The 21,367-nt window shown below is 40.3% G+C and overlaps 2 protein-coding genes across 3 annotated transcripts in view; one reads left to right on the forward strand and one right to left on the reverse strand.

The window, feature by feature from the left end:
• The window catches only part of insyn2a (inhibitory synaptic factor 2A), a 32,297-nt gene extending 18,399 nt beyond the window's left edge, over positions 1 to 13,898 (reverse strand). The window contains exons 1-2 of the mRNA XM_080873753.1: positions 13,426 to 13,898; positions 656 to 1,889 (exon numbers count right to left, since the gene is read on the reverse strand). Coding sequence (XP_080729879.1) covers positions 656 to 1,884 — 1,229 coding nt within the window. The 5' untranslated portion in view covers positions 1,885 to 1,889; positions 13,426 to 13,898. The remainder of the gene's footprint in view (positions 1 to 655; positions 1,890 to 13,425) is intronic.
• The window catches only part of dock1 (dedicator of cytokinesis 1), a 206,297-nt gene that overhangs the window by 114,227 nt on the left and 70,703 nt on the right, over positions 1 to 21,367 (forward strand). The gene's annotated exons all lie outside the window — the stretch shown is intronic.

Raw genomic sequence — 21,367 nt, forward strand, 5'->3', positions numbered from 1 at the left:
TTTAAAGCATGTACGTAATGCAGCAGCTGCACCATATCTAAGGAGAATTGTCACAAAAGGGCATTGCACTGTAATAGCACTGCAGGGCACATCCAAGTGAAAGCCACATCACTACAGCTACAATAATGCTCTTTTGGTGCCTCAGTCAAGGCTCTGCTGAGCAGCTGTCACACTTATAAGATTTTTACTGTAATAAAGAAATAATGTGTCACACCAACATTGTATTTTTGTTGTTGATACTGAATCATGAACGTGTTATGTTTCTCTTGTTTTGTAATATATTCTTCTCTCAGTTTTTATCTGTAGATTTATAGCATTCCTTTGTGGCTAACATAAGACCCGCGTCAGTGTACGTTAAGTAGACAACTCTTGCTAAGCCAATCAATAGATGCTTTTGTTGTTTGTTTTGTCTGTGTTGCGTGTTTTGTAATACATCTGTAGTTCCATAATTCAGCCATGGTTGGCCACTGAGTCATTTTCAGTGCTAAATCGATCTTTGGCCTTTTAGCATAAAATTGGTTCTCCCTCAGTTCTGTACAGTCAGTGTTACCAATTTACAATCTGGAGAAGAGCCTTGGCGTGGGACCGGTACTGTGCATCTGCAGCAGGGAGAAATAATCGTGCATCTGTACACGATTCGAGTGAGATGGCTTACCCTTCTCTGTGGGCCTCTCCTTTTTCCAGTTCCTGGATGACCCCCAGCAGCACCTTGATGGTCTCTTGGCTGGAGCTGATGAGATTTTCCATGGCCTGGAGCTGTGCTTTAACGTCCCCGTCCTGATTCATAGGCACTATTTGCTTACAGGCTTCCTGCGTTTGGTCGGTTGGTGTTCCATCAGCCTCACCGCCTATGCAGGGTGACAGAGGTTCCTCCATGCCCCGTATAGGCCGGGCAGATAACTGCCCCGTGTGGCACTGTGCCTGTGTTTTACAGCCTCCACGGGATCGTGGTAACGTCTCACTCGACAGCCCGTTGAGCTGCAGGCCTTTCTTTCGCTTGCTCCGTACAGACGGACTGTCCAGGCACTCCACCTGGGTGAGGGAGTTCCAGGCGATGGGGCCCGTAACCTTGGAGGCCCTGTCCGGCAGGGTTCGGGATGAGCCTTCCTCCAGATTGAGCAGCTGCCTCTTGGCCGAGCGGTCTGTGTCGGCCTCCCTGTGTTGTAATCCTGTTCTGGCTTTGGAAGGTATGCTGCAGAGCTGGTACTCTGCCTGTGCTCCAGGTCCGCTTCCTCTCGGTGTGTCTGCGAGGCAGTCTGTGTCTGCAGTGCAACTGAGCAGCAGAGCATCAGAGCACAGGCCATCAGGTGCAGTGTGCTGCTCCACTGTGGCAATGCACTCATTAGTATGGAGCAGAGCCCTGGTCCTCAGGACTCCGCTCCCCCCACAGGCCCCCTCCTCCTCCTCATCTAAACCCTGCTCAGGTGCCTTAGACTGCTTCACCTCCATGATAAAACCGTTATTCTGACCTTTATAAGTTTCCACGGCCGCCACATGCTTAAAGGTATGTCCTTTTTTGCGCTCGAAGGGAAACGTCTGATACCGTTTCTTCAGGTCGGGTGACGTCTGAACACCTGTGCTCCTTGTGACGTTAGGAATCGATCTGCGTGCAGGGACAGTCATGTATTTGCGGTATGCCACTTTGTATGACATTGGTTTGCCACTTTTCCCCGCTGCCTGCAACTCCGCCTCTCTTTGCTCGTTCTGCGCCTCGCAGATGTCCTTGAAACGCACTTGCAAGGCCTTGTTTCTCTTCCTCACCTGTCGATTGGCTTCCAGGGAATACTTTACCTCCAGCGCCAGCGAAGTGGAGGGCACGGGCGCTGCCTCCGAGTCAGACTCTGAGTTGGTGAGCATGCATTTGCCACCCTCCTTGCTCACCATGTTTCCTGAGAGGCATAGAGGAGAAACACTGTTAATCATCAGTAATGAGGGGCTTAGACAAAGACCCTTGCCTGACTATTACATCCCACTTGATAAAACACACATTCTCTCTTAGCTTAGGGAGAAGGGAGGAAACAGTGTAATTAAATAGAGCTAAAGGTATATGATTTAAAAAAAGCTTTTATCAGACACTTCACATTAAAATGAAACAAATAGACATTTTCAGTGAATATCTTTGAAAAGCTGAGGTTGATATTTGATATGCTTTCTTTTCTTCTAGAGCTAAAGGTGCAGCTTAAACTATGGAAGTCAGTTTTTCATATGCATGTACTGCAGATTTCGTTCCCTTTTTATTTCTTTTTTTTATTGCCCGATTTCATGGCTCTTTTATGCTTGGCAGTTATTTACTGTTTATTTGCTGAATCACAACTCAGTTTAGGCTGTAAGGGTTCCCCAAAAATTATCCTATCAAATTTCCATGATACATTTAATCGCCTCTGTGAAACTAATAACTCCAGTTTTAAATAATTTTCCTTCGTTTATCATTGTCAGTTAAAGTGTCTTTCATAACGACTTCTTTTCCTACCCCACTTTCTACATTTATGAGTATCTGCTGCTCTAGTTGCGTTCGCCTTTTGGGTTTGTATCAATCACCGAGCTTACAATATATAAGGATGATGTCTGATTTTCCTTTCCGTGGTTTATTAGCTTCAGCACGATTCTTCACTGCCTCACCTTTCCTGCTCATAGTTAATAATTAATTCCCTGAATATGAAAAGTAGTCTCTTTTCTGACTTAACTGAGAAAATGTTAAGAAAAACATGAGGTTGACATCTGCAAACAGACAACTCTTTGTCAGAACGCTGTACAACAAGCCTCTGAGGAGAAACAAGCGGAGATAACGAATTATCTTTCCTTAGTACCACAGGTATGGTAGTGGGATCGTGACTCTGCAGTGTGCCTCTGAGGCTCTCACAGAAATATATTTCACCTTCTGCCTCCTCATTTACAATAAGGAAACGCTCCACGCACTCATATAGATGCTGAATCAGATAGGCCAATTATCCTTCTCAGCTTATCTGCCATGACTGTTCTCTGTCACCAGCAAATGACTTCCTATTTCAAACCTGTCTGTTTACTTAGCTGGGAGCTACAGAACAGTTTTCTTTTTTCCCCCCATCACTGTCTTCTTCGCCATCATCTATCACTCCGTAATATTAAATTAGCACGCTGGGTCTCTGGCTCCATTAGGCGACACCTATTTTTTACTGTCTCACCTAACATCTAGCTTAAGAGTCTTGTCTACAGACATTAGTCAGTGGCATCTGTAAATGTGATACTTTTACAGTGTTATAATCATTCAGTCATTTTATGCAAAAAGGTGCCTCATCCTCAGTTGCTTTTTCCTGCAATGAGAATGAGAATTTAGTTTAGCTGTGAATTATATGTTACCCGTTACATCCTTCGTTTACCGGATATGTCATGCCATATGGTATAATTGTCATTATCATAGGCTTTTTTCATAAAAGAAGCTGATTTTGATTGAAACAGACAGATTGACACTCTTCCCTTGAAACTGGTCAACCCTCCTCCAGTTGTGTAATTGGGGAAGTGAGAGCAGCATGCACACATAGACAGGGTTGAGATGAGATGCTTTCTCCTGTGCAAACAGATGTCTGTTTGATTCTGAGCAGATGGATAATTACTGATGTGACCAAGTGACCAGGGAATACAATCTAATGCAGTTTTTTGTTGAAAATGTATAAAAGCCCAGCACGGGGCATGTTGGTAAACTACAAAAATCCTCCGCTGTTAAGATACACTTCCCACTTTAACAGGGGTATATAGGGAGTAGCTTTTATTTACTGTGCATCGTTCAAGAGCGGATGTTATAAAATACTCCACAACAAAAGACTAAAAAGCAAGTAAGAGACAACAAAAGACAATAAATGCAGACAACTGGATAAAAATGTAAGGTGGGGGGATGCAGGATGTGAGAGAGAGATAGTTCTCCCTGCCCTTCACGCAAAGGCAGAGCGGGATTGCCTCATAATTCTCCATCGTCAAGAGCAGAATGTCAAAGGTCATGGATACTACAATTTTAGCCCCAGTGTCCCTTTTAAGAAAGGATTTCTGTAACCCTTCACATAGAAGGCTTTAAATATACATTTTGGTGCCGCTACATATAACCTGAACCATAAAAACATTATTATTATTATTACATACATAGGTCCACACAGACATTAGAGTTAAACTGTAGCCAAAAATAATGATTGAGAGATTAAGGATATGCAGGGGAGTTTTCAGCAGCTGATTCAGCCAACGTGATGGGCCGAGGAAATTTAGGAACTCTAACCTTAAACGTTTGTACGCCTCTGGCTTTATTAAAAAAAGAAGAAAAAAACATGCGATAATTAAAGACCCTGATCAGATGATTGCAGAAGAAAACTACTGCAATTAGTTCTTAGTAGCTCTGTTATACATGCAGGAACCTGGGAATATTTGTTTTATTAATAAAAAATGAATTCTGATTTTTACTTGAACCCAGTGAAGGGAAGGAAAAATAGGGATGATGTGCGAGTGTTAGGTTTTTTGGGGTTTTTTGTTTTGATTTTGTTTTCCATTCTGGACCAACTGATGTACACGTGAAATGAGCTGCAATAATCAAGACAGGACACAATTAATGTTTGTACTAAAAGCTCCAGATTTTTGGGTGCCAGTAAATGGTTTTTCTTTACTTTTGTTCCTCAGCTGCAGGCTTATAGGTACAGTGCAGGAACTATTAGTTCATTATAAGAAAAAAACATGATTATTTTACTCTCTACTGATCATATCACAATCTTTGTGTAATAGTTACATATGAAACGATAAATTTTTTCCAATCCTGCACTCATACAACACTCGTTGTGTCTCCTGATACTTTTTACCACATTTAAAAAGTCATTTAAAATTCATTTTAGTTTTATTTTTTAAATACTTTGTTATATTGTTGTTGCTGCCGCTCTTTATAATAACATATAAGCTGCTGTAACAAAATAATTTTGGGTAAAAAAAAAAAATATATATATATATATATAGACATTTTGTTAATATTTTTCCAGTATGTGGAAAGGAGAAATGATCAAGAAGAAGCCAGGGAGATCTTTGTTCAGTTACCAATGGAAACAAGTGTTACACTTGTTATAGCAAGTGTAAATCACATAAAGGCTCCTGACCCCTTTGCCATGAGGCTGATTGAGCTGTGAACATTCAGGAAGTTACAGGAATGTAAAGTGGAAGAATCGGTACAGCACCTCCCGGTGAATTATTTCCTCTCGTTATTACCCTGTTTATCCCACATTTAAAAACCAGCAACTGAACAAAGGCAGATAATATTTTTTTTTAATTCTTTTGACTACTTGCCATGTTACATTTATTCCCAGAATATATCTGTTTGCTCGCTTGGCTGTGTTCCATCACTGTCAAGAGACCTCTCCATGTTTGTTCAGTGGATGACATTTTCAAAGAGAGTTTAAATCGCTAACCTACATTCCCTCTCTCCAAATGAGGTCAATAAATACTTCGGTGGTATTAGCTAGGTCTAAATTAAACATTATATTTAATATGTGCAAATTTATGTATGATTACATTTCAAGATGTCACCCTGTTCTGAGCCATTAGGTAGGAATGTAGTTTGTCAGCACAAACAGCAACAGTGTTGCTTCTCTATTACTCTCTATTCCTCCTTTCCTATGCGGCGGCATGACAACGTGTACAGTTTTGTGATATTGTCTCATGTTCACATTTACATTTGATCATATTTGACATGTCAGCACCGTAGGATGAATGATGTCTTCCTGGCTCCCCGTATCTGATTTGTTACCCATTGGGTGCAGACACGGGCAGCAGCACTCGTATCTCCCCTCCAGCTGCAACACCACCCTCTGGCCTTTTGCATAAACAGGATGATTCAGCACACAAGGCTGTGACAACTGCCTCTTTTCATATGGTGGCCCTGGTCCTTTTTTTCTATTTAGAAGCTAATTGGTGAAGTGACCCACAATTTTCTACCCAGACCCCCCCACCCAAAAAAATAATCAAAAACCCAGACCTCACAAGGTCACATGCGCATAGCAAAGCACACTGACATTTTAATACTTGACCTGGTTTTAGCAGCGCTGCTGTCATAGCTGTCACGCTGGCCCTTTAGGTCACCATTTGGAATTTCTAGGGACACAATCACATTTGGCTAAAAGCGAGCCCGTTGAGCATTGCTAGTCTGGGGGCGATATTCTTCCGTTTAACAATTATATTAAGTTCTGTAATGGTTCGAGGACAATCCAGGTTACTGCAGTAATGCAATTCATTATCGTGGTATGATAGAAGAAGTTAGATAGAAGAAGAGAAGTGGTGCGCTCAGAGCACGTCCTCGCTTACACAGTGCACCTTACATTAAATGGAACCCCAATATTTGCCCTATTTAAAACTTTATACAAGTCACTTATTTGATGAATGGCAGCCTCCTAATTTTGCTTTTGCTCCCTGGGAGGACATCTTAAAAGGTGGAAATTTCCGTGTCCTGACTCAGCCTGGGGATTGAATGTTTACCCTAACTTCGAGCCTGACTAATTTTGTTTTATCGCTTCTGCTCTACTGACAGGAAAATTCATTAATATGGTATGCATCACAAAACCGGTGAATCGATTGAACGCTGGAAATGCGGCTATACATGTCAATTAGCTGCAGCAATGTAAGCATCCTATCTCGTTTAAGCATTTAATGGTATGTTTCTATTTTAGGGATTTCCAATCGTGCAGCTGAAACATACGCTCGGCAGAGAATGTAAAAATATTTTCCTGGCAGCTTGGAACAAGTAGTACAACTCTAAGCTATTTACTCATATAGTAAATGACTATATCCTTTTACTCTGAGACGGTGGGGCTTTTTAGAGCACTTAGTTTCAATTCTGAGAAATATTGATGTCTCCAGTTCAGTGATATTTTTTGTAAAGTATGCTTCCCTGTATGTAGCATTGATCTAGGAAAGGCTTGCTCATTTTGGGGTGAACTTGCATACACAGACTCAGCTCTCCACCCCATTCAGGACCTTTGGGATGAACTGGAACGCCATCTGAAAGCCAGGCCTTGTCACCCAAGCAACATCAGTGGCTGACCTTGCTAGAGCTCCCACGGCTGAATGACTGTTTATTCCTCCAGCCAGCTTTCCACATTTTATAAAAAAGCCTTCCCAGAATATCAATAATAGTACTTTTTATGTACATATTAATTTATATAGCTGTGTGCTTTGTGAGTTTTTCAGACTGTATGAGCTTGAAGTTTAGTATTGAATTGCACTGCAGTTTTACACTATTAAAAGTCATTGTGATCTCAGAGGCTGCTGAATGAGTGGCAGTATCATCACAGTCATGGACATTTTCAACTCTTTAATCTAGTTCCATCTACTCCTGCTTTGTTTCCCTGTTTTCCCCCCTCCACTGTCATAATTATACAGGGCTTAGTGGTGTTTTGCAAATTCTTTGATCTGCCTCTTAAGAGCAGACGGATTACGCAGTAAAAAGATTGTACTGGTAAGGTTATTTGACAGTGTGGGTTTATTGCTGGGTTATTATTTTCTGTCTCTTTGTGCCGTGTCATGTGAGCAGGCTTGGCTGTACCCTTGTTCATAGAGTGGGATGTGAGGAGGATTGACGGCTGGGTGTTTTGACAGTAAGTTGGTATTGAGGGAAAATATTAGGGAAGTGCATTTTCCTGGCATCACATGCAGGAAATCCTTTGTAAGTAAACAGTAGTTTACTGCTGTGCCATTGCACTGGAAATGGCTGGATTTTATGGGATTGGTTTCAGGCATGTTTAATTCAATGATGCTTCCTTCCATTATTTTTTTTTCTACATTAGTTATTATCTATATTATTATTTCAGCAATGAATAAATACTATCTGTAGGATATCTTAAAGCGTAATATAAAGGCGTATTTTCACTCCTGGTTACAAATCATGTTGAGTTTAAGGAGAACTAAAATTACACCCATCATCTTGGATAACATAGCTTGGCTTAAAACCAGATCTTCTTAAAGTGGACCGCAAGCCAAATGGCTGATTTAAAATGATTTAGCTTACTCCAATAGCAATGATAATAATATCTTAACTGCAGTATTTGTTTCGATGCCAGAATCCTGAAATTGTGACCGAACCAATCCAGATTTGCTGTTGATCCACGCTGATCACAATATCCTTACTTTATATTTCTGCAATAAAAAAAGCTATGTTTGCAATACATATGTTATTTTTATGCATTGAGGTTTTTATTTCTTCCACTTAATGATCCCAAAGTAAACCATGTGTAAGTAAGACATTATATACACATGGTTTAAGTATGGTGCTAGGAATAACTCTCACAAAAGAACATAGTGTACTCTATGCTGGCCTGCTGCTTATGTGGATCTTCTTATCCTCGGCCTGTAGCCCCCAGACTTTGTATCCTAATTATTTTTTACGCACTCTGTCCCTGCTGAATTGTACTTAGTTGGCTTTGCGTTGTGCACACTCAGGTAGGACCTTGATTAATTCTCAGAAAGTCTGTCTGTACGTCACAGGCTACTCTAGAGGGAGATCAGACCTCAGGATCTATACTGCAGAGACTGCCCGGCCTAATCACAATACATCATTGCCTCATCACCTTTTTTTCTTTACCACCTTTCTGCAGAACATTAGATCTCTTTTTTTTGTCTTCATCCCCCTGTTTTGTGCTCGTCTTCTCGTTGCTTTCTCTGTGTGTTTTTCTGTCTCTTTGCCTTCTAGACTGAGGTTTCAAAACTGATGGGTAACTAGAGAACTCCCCTGCTGCTTTCACATTCCTCATTGTCATCCCTAGCAAAGAAAAAAATACCCACACATATACACAGCTACACATGAAGATGGAAAAGACGAGAAGAAACAGGTGCAGATAGAAAGAACATGGGGCTTATACTCGGTTCGGATATTGCAGATTGAACGTGGGTAAAATAGAGACAGAAATGAAAGGGGAAGATGAAACCATGGAGAAAGATCCATCAAGAAGAATAGTCAGAAACCACAGAGGAAACAACAGCTAAAGCCATTCTGTCTTGTGTCATTTGGTCAGCTCAACTGAATCTTAAAAATATTGTGACGACAGTAACATCAAAGCAGTGTCACAGAAAGTGAAACTTGATATGTTCTTTGAAGAAAGTTTTATGTTTTATGGATTTTCACATAAAAAAGAAGGTTTTGTGAGGGTATATTTCACAGCACTGACGTGTGATGAGGCAAACAAGTTGGTTTGAGTGACAGTGTAAATAACTATTAAGGTAATGACTAAATACTTGGGACATTTGTGGTTTTGCTAACTGTTCTGGATACAGCAGGAACTGTGCATACGATCTTTTGACAGATGTTAGCTGGTGAACAGAAACCTTTTTAACAACAAAACCTAAAATGTTTACAACACATTTGCTTACCTTTTCTTATAAAGGTCAAAATTTGGGGCTTTTATGTAAATGAAAATTTAATATCTGGATTTTGGGATGTTGGTCAAACCTGTTTTACACCAGATAAAAACAAGAGAAGGTAATTTCTCATAATTAGTAGACTTGTTAATTAAATATGAACTTTATCCATATAATATATAAATACATATACAAATTTATATACTTTTTCTAAGGGAAAGTCCTTGCTGATTTCAGCAAAACAATGCCGAGTTTCATTTGGCATGCATTACAACACCATGGTCTGTTAGTGTTACTGGCCTCGAATCCAGACGCGTCACACAATAATTAAAGTTATGAAAAAGTTATGACAAAATGATGAACGAGACCCCAAACTTTTGAGAAAATCTGATATCAGGAGAAAACAGGAAAATATTTCTCTTTCAGAGGGTCTTCTCAGTTCTCAAGCTCTTACAAAACACTGTCAAGAAGAAGAGGTGATGTAACACAGTAGTAAACATGGCCTTGTCCCAGCTTCTTCTTTCTTTTAGCATGCCGCTCGCAACAAATTCAAAAGGCTATATTTAAAAAAAAACAATAAAATGTTATAATATTTGGTGTGTTGTCTTCCACTATTTTCAGGTTTTACATGATTTGTAAATCACTGTAGTTCCCCCACTGATCACCATAGTGAATAACATTCCTCGTCTTGTTACAGTACAGTGTAGGGCTGGGCGATATGACCCAAAATTCATATCTCGATATTTTTTAGCTGGATGGCGATATAAGATATATATCTCGATATTTTTTTTAAGCCATAAAGTAAGAACAAAAAGAGTTCTTAGTCAAAGCTGTGTCCCAGATGTCACACAGGCACTTTTATTAACATACAGCACAGATGTACATGAAAAATTACTCAAAATCAAATTATGAGCATTCATTAAATAATAATGCTCCATAAATAAAAGAAAACAAGGTTGTTTTTGTGCTAAACAAAGAGCTCACAATTGTGCAGTCAAAATGTAAACTAAAAGACGCTGAGCGTAATAACAAAGACAGACAGATTTTACAGCTGCTCTGTTCCCAAGTTTTACTGTGTGACTGATAGCCTGGAGTTTGAAATCCGCTTCATAACCACGTCTCTTACAGGTGCCATTTATGGTCCTTATACACACACAATACGGTAATATTACGTTGATGCACAGTACGTATCACTCCGCGAAGCTCCTCGGTAGCCGTAATGCGCCGACAATCTATCAAGCGGTGCAGCTCCGTAGCTTACCAAAGTCGTACTCAAACATTTTTGACAGATTGCTGAACGCCGCGTACCACATAAAATCGGTTCGCGGCCACCAAGCACAACCAGAATTCATACATAAGGCGCGCTATCAACTTTTGAGAGAATGAAAGGATTTTAGGGTTAGCGCGGTTAGCTCGTTAGCGCGGTTAGCTCGTTAGCATGTTTAGCTCGTTAGCACGTTGACGCCGTCCAGCCCCACGCATGGGGCGATGCGCAGTAACTCGTTAACGGAGATTTGCCGTGTCCGTCTTGTCGCTGCCTGCACGTGAAACGATGGGGTAGGAGGGGGAGTTGTCTTCAGTGAAGGCGAGGCGGAGTAACGTTGCGTAGAGACAAAAGTGGACGAAAGAGAGGCAAACTTGCGGCTCCACAACTATAATTATAACGTAACATAGACTATATCGATATAAAGGATATTGTCACATCTTATATCTCGTATAAAAATATATCGATATGTTTTAAAAACTCGATATATCGCCCAGCTCTAGTACAGTGTTATACTGGGAAACATTGATCCTGGCAGTGGATAGCACTTTGACACATACCACTCATGCAGACATCACCCATCAGACTCAGCACATCCCCAGCTGCTGAGTGGGCCTTCAAACTGCAGAGTTTCCAATAACACTGAACATTTCCTACCCCAAGAGGTGCCCTTTTAAATCCCTGAGGAGGTGAAGCTGTAATTGGTAGAACAAAGGGCAGCTACACAATATTTAGTTGTTGGTTTTAAAGTTTTGTCTCATTTTTGCCTCAAAAAACTCCTCTTCTCCTGCAGATGAATAGGAAAGCACATGTTTCACACACACATACACTTGCAGCAACACTTAGGTGAGATCAGGTGTGAAGTGCCTCCTTCTGTATTCATGTGATGTACAAAGTCAGCCACACATATCTACACACGGTCCCATCTTCAGCGACACACACACACAGTTCACCCAAACTGCATTACGTTGCTGTGGTCCTCCCAGTGAAAATACTCATTCTTAATGAATAATCCTATTAGCACATGAAAGGTAACATCTGGCTTGTTCCAAAAGCAGTCATTCTTTTATAGGAGAGTCATTTGTTTTCTGGATGAATGAGTACCCCTCCCAGTGAGCGGGGTGATGGGAGGTGAATGCACACTTCACCACTCGTTTGGAAACGCGTGTACTTTTTGCAGGCCACCTCTAATGTTTTTTGTTTTGTGTTTTTCCCCTCCCCTCCCTTGCCATTTCTCCCTTTCTGTGTGCACACGTAAAAGCTTTAACTTTGTTCCAGCTTTAAATCTCCAGGAACCTCTCTGCATTTGCACTGATAGGACATAGGTGATGGCCTGAGCGTACTCCTGTCTCGTGTGTTTACGTGTGGCAGTTGTCCCTCTTTCTTTTTCTCTGTAGTATTAGAAGGTGAAGTGTTGCTTGATGTCTCCTAGAAATAAAGACTAGCTTTGAAGCGTTTGGCCATCGCATCCATTACTCCTAGACTGTCATCCCCCAGGTCTCATAAAGACATCAAGCGTCAAGGTTAAAGTAAGACAGCCAGTTAAAGTAATCATATTTTTTTGCTTTTTTTGGACTCTCACCTTTATTCCTACCCTGTAATTTCATATAATGGAATTATAAAAGCAAAGAGAAATTCAATATCCTCTCCTGCCTTATTCTGCTATTCCTTGCAGACAGTCTCTTTCCCCCTCGCTCTATATCTCTTTCTCTTTCTCCATCCATCTTTATCTGTTTCCCTCTGTCTTCTTCTTAGTGTCTGCTGAAAGTGAAATAGAGCATACAGGAGATTGTATCAGAGCGCTGATGTGAGCTGTGGTTAAAGGGGAGACGGAGAGCGATAGCAAGAGGTTTGTAGGAATGAGTGGGACTGACATGCGTTTTGTGTGGCAACTGAAGGACAGTTGAGATGTGAGGGCTCTTGGCAGCCCTTGTTCCCTCTCACCCCCTAAACACCGGCAACCCAGTGCCAACATCTTATCACCCCACACACACAAATGCACCAATAATCTTTAAGGAGATGGTGACTTCACCAACTCCATTAATCTCGATTAGTGTCCATTGGAGGTCCTTCATCAGATGCAGCCAGCTGTGTGATGCCCAGCTTTCACTACGTGTTTCTCTGTGCTGCATGCTCCCTGCTTTTAAAACACTGCTGCAGCCAAACGTGGGAAAGCAGCTTAATGCAATAATTCACAAATTCTTAATTTGAACATCGATATCGGCGTGTTTTATGTAACTCAGCTCACTTAGCTGAGAGGAAATGCAGCATCATGCAATTCCTCATACGCAAGCACTGTTTTAGCTTTGTATGCCGCTTCAGTCAGGTAAAATGTGGATCAAAATCCTCTTGGAAATGAAAAACTGACCTTCGAGATCTGATAAATGTCAGCAAGCATTGGCATTTAGTCCACCCCCTCCCCTCCCTCCAGACGCAAAATTAACCAATAGTTCAAATATTTTCATGTGTAAAGTTTTCCGAAGTGAGTAAATTGTCTGTTAAAGTCAGCACCAGCACATTCCATAAGCGCTCCCTGAATTTTCCCTTCACCCGAGCAGAGGCATCTGAGTGTAAAATCCATCTGAGATTTACCTCCTTTCATCTGTCACCCAGATTTGATATTTGATCATCTGACTAAAGAGAACATTTTGACTGAAAATATTCCTTATGGCTTATCCAGGGCTCAGTTCCTCTGAGCAAGCAGATTTCTTGGATTTCCCACTCCATAGGTTATATGAGCAGACTTCCCCCCCCTTTCAGATGCAGACTAAGAGGTGAAATGGAGGAGAGGACAAGAGCAGAGAAGAGCAACTTACCTCAGACTGTGAATTACTGACGTAAAGGATGTGATAGCCTAGATCCCTGGTTGTGCCCATGCATGCCTGTTTCCTCAGTAGATCAGAAGCGAGCTGGAAGAGGAGGCTATGCCATGGCAGAAGTTAAAGAGGACAGTCAGGCAGTGGCACGCAGGTGGAGCAGGGGCAGCAGTAGTTGGGAGTAGTTGTTGCACATCGGCGTCTATGATCCAGTAGCGTGAGCCTCCTCTAAGCCCGAGACAGAGTCAACACTCCCCCTCTTTTTTTCTTTTTTTCCCCCCTTCTCTCCACCCGGTCTCTTTTCGTCTTCTTCCCTTTCTCCACACGGTGTCGGCAGGGGCTTTCACTCACTCACACATGCATGCACACACTCACACACGAGCAGGCACACACATACTGTGGCTGAACTCCGGACGGCTCAGCGACGGAGCCCACGCAGGCTGAATATCCCCATCGTGCCGCCGCAGTTCTGCTCTCTGGCTTTCTCCTCTATTCTGTTTGTCTGCCTCTGAGCCTGTGTGTGTGTGAGTGAGTGTGTGTGTGAGTGAGTGAGTGAGAGAGAGAGAGTGAGAGACAATGAGAGAGAGAGAGAGAGTGAGAGAGAGAGAGTGAGAGACAATGAGAGAGAGAGAGAGAGAGAGAGAGAGAGAGAGAGAGATTAAGTGAAAGGGGGAGGGAACATGAGAGCGAAAAAGAGAGATGGAGAGTGCAAAGGGAGGAAGGGAGGTTGCAGTGGAGAAAGTAGAGCTTTAGTTTTGGCTACATCTATCAGGTTCGTGCACCATCCATTTATCTTATAATCTTATAAAGCAGTTATATCAGTGACATCACAAAACCACACTGTAAAAAAGAAAAAGTTGAGAAAACTTAAAATTTCAAGGCAACATGATGCAAGAGATTTTTGAGTTTTCTCAACTTCTGCCAACTGTAGTTGACTTAACTAATATTTTCATGTTCTGCCAACTTGGATCTACTTGTTCACCTAATTAGGATAATCCTGTAAGTCTAACAAAGAAATTCTGGTTTCAATGCCATGTATTTCTGCCTTCACCAAACAAAGATATTCCTGTTGAATTAACATACAATCATTCCCTCCAAGGCCATGTATTCCTAAATTCACCAAACACAGATATTCTTGTTGAATAATCATACAATTCTTACTCCAGTGAGTTGAAAATTTACCAATATTAATAAAGAAAAATGTATGCTGTTATCGTACTTGAAAAAACACTCAAACAGATATAGAATAAAACAAAGCACAACTGAATGTTATGTAAAAACGTATTTATTTTTTTCAACAGTGCTTTCAGTATATTTCAGAAGGTCATGGGCAGTGGGGTGAATTTCTGTAAAAAAAGCAAACAAACAGAAAAAAACGTGTTGCCAGTTTCTTTAGGGTGCTTTGAGCACCCCAGCAGAGACATTAAAATTCCAGAGTCCAGAAAAAAAGAAAAGTGTCCAGCAGCTTAGTCATTCACGTTCACACCCTGACTGTCCTGTAAAAGCTTAACTTAACTATTGCACACTAAATAGGGTAGTGCAACAAACAATTGCCTTTGTACCCAGACATTGACATTTTACATGGGCTCACTATGATGAACTACAGAAGTCAAAAGTTATTAGAAATGTTACCATCAATGAACAGTGAACTATCAGGTAAAATGAACGATTATATAGAGGGAAAGGGGTTGAACTACTGGGTTTTGTTTTGTTTTTTTACATGACTCTACAATGCACTTGAACATGTTTAAGAACAAGTTAAACTCATGTCTGGCTTCCCCGTTAACAGTCACAGCAAAAGCTTTGTTTTTAGAGACCTTATGCGCTGTGAGCATCGAGAGCCACCGAGTTCAAAAAAGATGCCCTGAATTGCTTCAAAGGTAAACTCATCTGCTTTGGATAATCAATGTTGAGGGCATACTTATATCACTGTCATATAATTGGCGCACATATCCTACACCGACCCATGAAAGAGTCTCCATAACAACGCGTGCTTGGCCCAGTTTGTTGTCAAGGTTAACATAACGTTTTCATGCAAAGATAACATTGAAACTGGTTACAAAACGGGTAATAAGCTAATAAGTTTTACCATGGCAGAAGTGCTGTAAAAAGCCAGTGTGAGATACCGTCATTTAGTGATGTCTGTCTGAATTTCAGAGTGTTTAACATTAAACATTACTTTTTGCACTGGCCACTACTCTGAGCTAAAACCTTTTTTTTTTTTTTAAATGTTAAACTTTATTAAGAAACAGTATACAGAACATGTATACAATCAGAACAAAATTAACATATGCCAGGGGGTGTAATACAAAGAATTACATACATTCAAATAATTTGTAATTACTACAAATGGTAATAGTTTTCATAGCCTTTTTGTTAAGTGATCCACTAATCAATTTTATGTAACATAAAACATCATTATAGTAATGTTTAAAATTAGGTTTTTTGTTACTGTATTTGCATTTGTGAAAATAAAATTTAGCTAAGATAACTAATAAGTTTATTATAAAGTAAACATCTTCTTTTTTTTGCCTTCGAAAGAAACAAAATACAACATTTTCCCATTTCACAGTAAAGTCATTATAGAGATGTCCAGCAATGAATCTACTGAAGTCTTTCTCTGAGCTAAAACCTTCAGAGGCTGCTTGTAGCCCGATTACGACACAGCGGCGCGACGAAGGCTGCCCAAATTCATAGTGGACTCCTCTAAATGCGTCCGAGAAATACGTCCTCCTTATAATAAGCATCTCTTAAAATGTTTGCAATATTGAAACATTTCAATATAATGTAGAAAAAAAACGAGAGAAAAAAGTTACGGATCGGACTCCCCGATCCTTATTGCGCATGTGCAAATTCTATCTGTGGAATTAGTTTTAATATTACTCTTTCTGGGTCACAAAATAAACTTTTAAGATATTTTCAGGCGTTAATGTAGCTGTGTAAATTGCTAATATCTGTTCAGTTTATTAAGACAACATATACTTGCAAAAGTGCTCCGACGCTTTCGGAGACGTCTGTTACCCACCAGCTCGATAGCTAGCCAAGGGGGGGGTCAATTAAGTCACTTAGATAACTTAAAAATGCTATAGTTGGCCTTTTTCAGTGTTTTACTAGTTCCATCCTCCCGGGTCCTCAGGAGGATGCAGCCTAGGCGCTTGTAGAAAATCTTAATAACACATGTAGTTAGCTTACCTGCTAGGGTAAATGGTTGGCAGCTCCAGCACCTGTCCAAAACTGCAGAAGTGAAAATCCTCAATGGTCGAAAAATTGCATTTTACATCCAAATCTAGCCACGATGGTTCAAATTTTCTTAGGAGGTTTTTAGTCTAGAACACATGGTAAACCACTATCACACAGCTCAGGTCTGCTCAGGCTCAGTTGAAAGTCCGTTTGGTTTAGTTCAAACTTGTTCAGACCACATGTGCCAGTCATCTACGGGGTTTCCCACTGGTTCCCAACTTGACTCAGAAACTCTGCTCAAAAGTTGATAATCTTTGTTATGCTGTCTAGAAAATCTTAGTTAGGACAACAATGAAAGAAATTTGTTGGGTAGACAAGCTTTTTTAGGTTGTAAATGGAAAGTTTTATTTCTAAGTCAGTTTAATTTAAAAACTTTAGTGAAATCAACAATTGCTAGTTATCGTTTTTACAGTGCATATGCACATCTTTACCTCATATCCTCGAAGCCTTGCTTTGTTTGTCAGGAGCAGAAATAAATTCCAACTTTGAATGGCTTTGTTGAGGGCCACCTTACCTCACACACAGACCGATGTTTTTGAGATTTGTCATTCTTCACACCTGTGTTTTTGATTCTTTTGAGTTTCTTGGCATCCGTATGGTGATGCTTGTCATGTGTTACCCTTGAGAGTTTTCTTGCAAGTCCATTCACCTTCTGTCACCTCCCTACAGCTTTTTTCTTTGTGTGAGGGGAAAATTTCATTTGCTTTCCCTCCCTCCCAACTGCCTATTACAGAGCTTCTATTGCCCGTTCCCCTTTCAGGTATTTATCCATCTGTCACAGGAAAATACCAGTTTTCATAAGGGAATATGCAGCTTTATTTAGGCTTAATTGGATCTGTGGTGCATTTTGTATTATTTAGTTACCATAATGGGGAAGGAGGGAAATAATACACTCGGTGAAACCCTGATCATGTAAAAGTGTAGCCGTGTATGCTTGGTCGGATGTTTTTGGAGCCATAGCTCATGCTGTCACTGACAGGGAAAACCCAACTTCTGCTATAAGCCTCAGGTACCATGGTAATGAGCTGCAGCTCTCCAGACAGCAGCTGCTGTGAAGTAAGTGTGCGTGTGTCTGTATGTGTGAGCATTTATATAAATATATATATTACAGGTACCAAAAGCAAATAAAGGGCACACATCTTTCCTTACCAAACAGGGTAAAGAGTCACTTCTTTCTCCGTTCATGCAACTGTGAAGTCAACATTTGTTACTGAGGGCTAGAAATCAATGATCAGGAGAAAATTTAAAATATGACATGAAATTTAAACAGTTGTAAAACGTTTTGAAATAATAACATTGATTTGTAAGAACGCTTCAATAAATGCATCCATCATTTTTCTTAATAAATGGATGTATTATGAATGAGAAATACATTTAAAACATTCCAAACTGATTGAATGAATCCATTTGTAACAATCTTTTTCTAGGCTGGAAATTAGAATTATAATTTAGTCAACTTCATTTAGTAAAAGCAAGTTTATATAAAGCTATTCTATTTTTTTTTTTTTTATCACACTGTTTTTCATGTACTGGATCACATTTAATGATTTTTATTTGATCATGGAAATACTTCCTGTGTCACCGTTAAATGTCTTTTATCCTTGACAGCAGGAACACAGTTCAGTTTCAGCCTAATGAGCCAAGTGGACAGCTCAGTCATTTGTGGCAGAACAGGCCCAAAGATTTTTATAGAATAAAAAGGGGAGATGTGTATGACAGTTATATTCAGTTCACATTTACATTCATCAGACTTCCTTCCCGTTGTTTATCGCCGACTTACGGCATCACAGCTCTCGCCGCAAAGTCCTTTATGACACACAAAAGAAAGTTTTGCTATTCTTTTTTCCCCCCTTTGCCTCATCTCACTTTTCTGCAACGTCACATAAGACACCCCTGCCTCCCGACTGACTGCACCTTCCAGGTGCTGAACGCTGCTCTCACAGCACGGTTTTATGAGTCTGGGTTCTTGTTTTGGAATGACAGTAAAGCATCTGCTTCACAGCCTTGTTACTGCTCAGCCAAGCAGCGAAAACCTGCAAGTTTAACACAAAGAGCTGCATTATGTTTGTAAAGATTTGACCTTGGAACATCTCAGTTCTTGGAAAGTGTTTTAGATTTGAACCCAGGGTAATGGCATTTGTTTAATGGGTAGAACTCCTCTGGGAGATGATGTCTACTGTTAGTAGGAACAGAATAGGCTTTGCCATTTTCTTTTATTGGAATCTGCTCTGCGATCTGCTTGTGTAAGCAAACTGTTTCTCAGATGGATATACTGGTGGCAAAGGACAAGTCGCTGGAGTGACTCTCCTCTCGTATTGATTTCATTACCTCAAAGCTAAATCCTCAGGGGCCTCCTGTTTGATGTCCTTGTCCTTACATGCACACTATAGACAGGACTGTGATCAATGGAAAATCCAGACCTAGTTTTTTTTGCTTAGCCTGTAAATAGATTTATAGATTGTGTGATTTGTAATTTTGCTGTGATTGTCTACTGTTGCAGTAAAATCTACTCTTTGCTTTCATTAGATAGAGTTCTGTTTTCCTTTTAATATTTCTTTGGATTTGGACGCTGATATCTCTAGAATTTGGCTACCAAATAACTGTACCTTTTAATAACATCACATGATGTCATTAAAGGTACATTGTATAAAATCTCACCACTAGATGTCAGCAGATTGCAGTTTGCAGTCAACTTTCTTACCCTTCCTCAAGTCCTAGCTACGGTGGCTGCATTAGTACAAACGTGTTTCGGTCATCCAAGAAAGATCATTGATACTAAAATTTAGACTTTACACCATAACGGCCGTGTGTTTCTACTACTGTGATTTTTAGGAAACTCAAGCCTAACACCAGCTGTTAAACTGAGATTCATCACTCATCCAAGTGCTACATCCAGATGAAAGGAATCAATCTTTTGCGATTTACTTACCTGAATGATTGAGCATGCATCAGCAATTACATAAATGTTACAAAACTAACTTAGAAGTTGTGCATATGTGGCTGGTCTCTAGCAACATACATAACTCGATTAGGCGGAACGACGATGTCCATCTCGGCCACTGTACTCAAGATGATGGGACATGGCAACATGGCAGCTTCTGCAAACCGATGCCCTCTTCTGTGTACTTTTAATGGTTTGATTCTAAATTTATGAGTATGTATTTGTTTGTTGGAAGACATAAGCACAAACCAATTTATGTATACGGTACTCTTTTTTTTTTTTTCTATTCAAAAACCTCAGAGAACAACTTAACTTTACCTTGTGAGAAGAGACAAAGTGATGAAAAAACCAAATGTTAGCATAGATTGGAAGGAGCAGTGAAATGCAATGAACTATCACCGTACTTGAATATATTTACATAAATTGTGGATTTTTGCTTTAACATTTTAATGTAAATTTGCCTCACCTTGTGGTCATACCTTTGTCCAGAGAGGTCACTGATTCGATAGGGCCGGATATCTTACTGTCACTACTCTCAATGATTTTTCTCAGGTCAAATTGCTCTCACACTAATTGCCAAACATTTTGTTAGCATTACCTTGTGGAACAATTGTTTGATTCGGTTCTTTTCCTTTCATTGTAATCCTTATTTACTAAATTTGATCAAGTCTTTTGACAGAAGACCTTACCTGTTCTTAAACTACACATTACCATATAGCATACTGCATACTAATTTAGATTAGTAGTCACCTCTAAACCCTATATACAGTTTTACACATTGATTATTTCGATCATTTCATCCTTAATAACATTTGATTTTTAAACAAAGTGTCAGGGCATCTGTGGTGTGTTTCGAACAGACTGTGCATTGTGAGCTTTAAAGCTTCTTCCAGAAATCTGTCTGATTTTCTGTCTCTGCCTCAGGCTCACTGACCACCAACAGCCAATTGAAATCGTGGACTGTCTTCAACCACATCTTTTTAAAAGCTGGTTTTAATCTTTAATAGCAAACAGTTTCGGGTCTCGTGGCATCAAAACATGGCAACATATTATTGACCTTCGCTATCCCACTCGTGCTCTAGTTCATCTCCGAATCTGTCACACTGACCAAGCAATGGTCGGTAAGATCTCATTCCTTTTCGGTGGATGATGCGTGTTTGGCAGTAGAGACGGGGCTTTCTTGTCAAAGAAAGTCGCCTTCATTCAGTGGGGTTCCCTATATAAATTAAGTTGTCTGTTCAAGGAAGTGTATTGGCTTTGATGTGAAAGTGCTTCCTCAAGCTTGTCTTAGCCGAATCCCATCTGAATGAATGAATTAACGGGTCACTTTCATGGCTGGCTGCCCAGGTTTTCTGCACATATTATCTACTGTCAAGTGTTTATCTGGACATCACCAAGCACCAACACTATCGAACTATCGAAATGGCGGCGCGGCAGTAGCACGCAGCGGCCACTCCGGAGCCAAAACTGGTGCTGCATTGTTTGATATATTATATATTATTATTTTTTTTGCACTAACTTGTCTTGTAGCACCTTGGTTCCTGGAGGAACGTTGTTTCGCCTCACTGTGTATTTTTAAACTGTATATGGTTGAAGTGACAATAAAGTTGAACTTGAACTTGAACCAAACCCACTGCTGCTGCAAAAAAAAAAAGCCCAAATGAAGTGTGAATGGCTTCAGCTGGCTCTCCAACTTGTTTCCATTGGCTGACCCTCCTGCCTGCCACCTTGTTGGCCTGATGTCGGAGCCAAGCGGGTTAG

Source organism: Rhamphochromis sp. 'chilingali' (genome assembly GCF_963969265.1).
Source record: "Rhamphochromis sp. 'chilingali' genome assembly, chromosome: 22".
NCBI lineage: Eukaryota > Metazoa > Chordata > Actinopteri > Cichliformes > Cichlidae > Rhamphochromis > Rhamphochromis sp. 'chilingali'.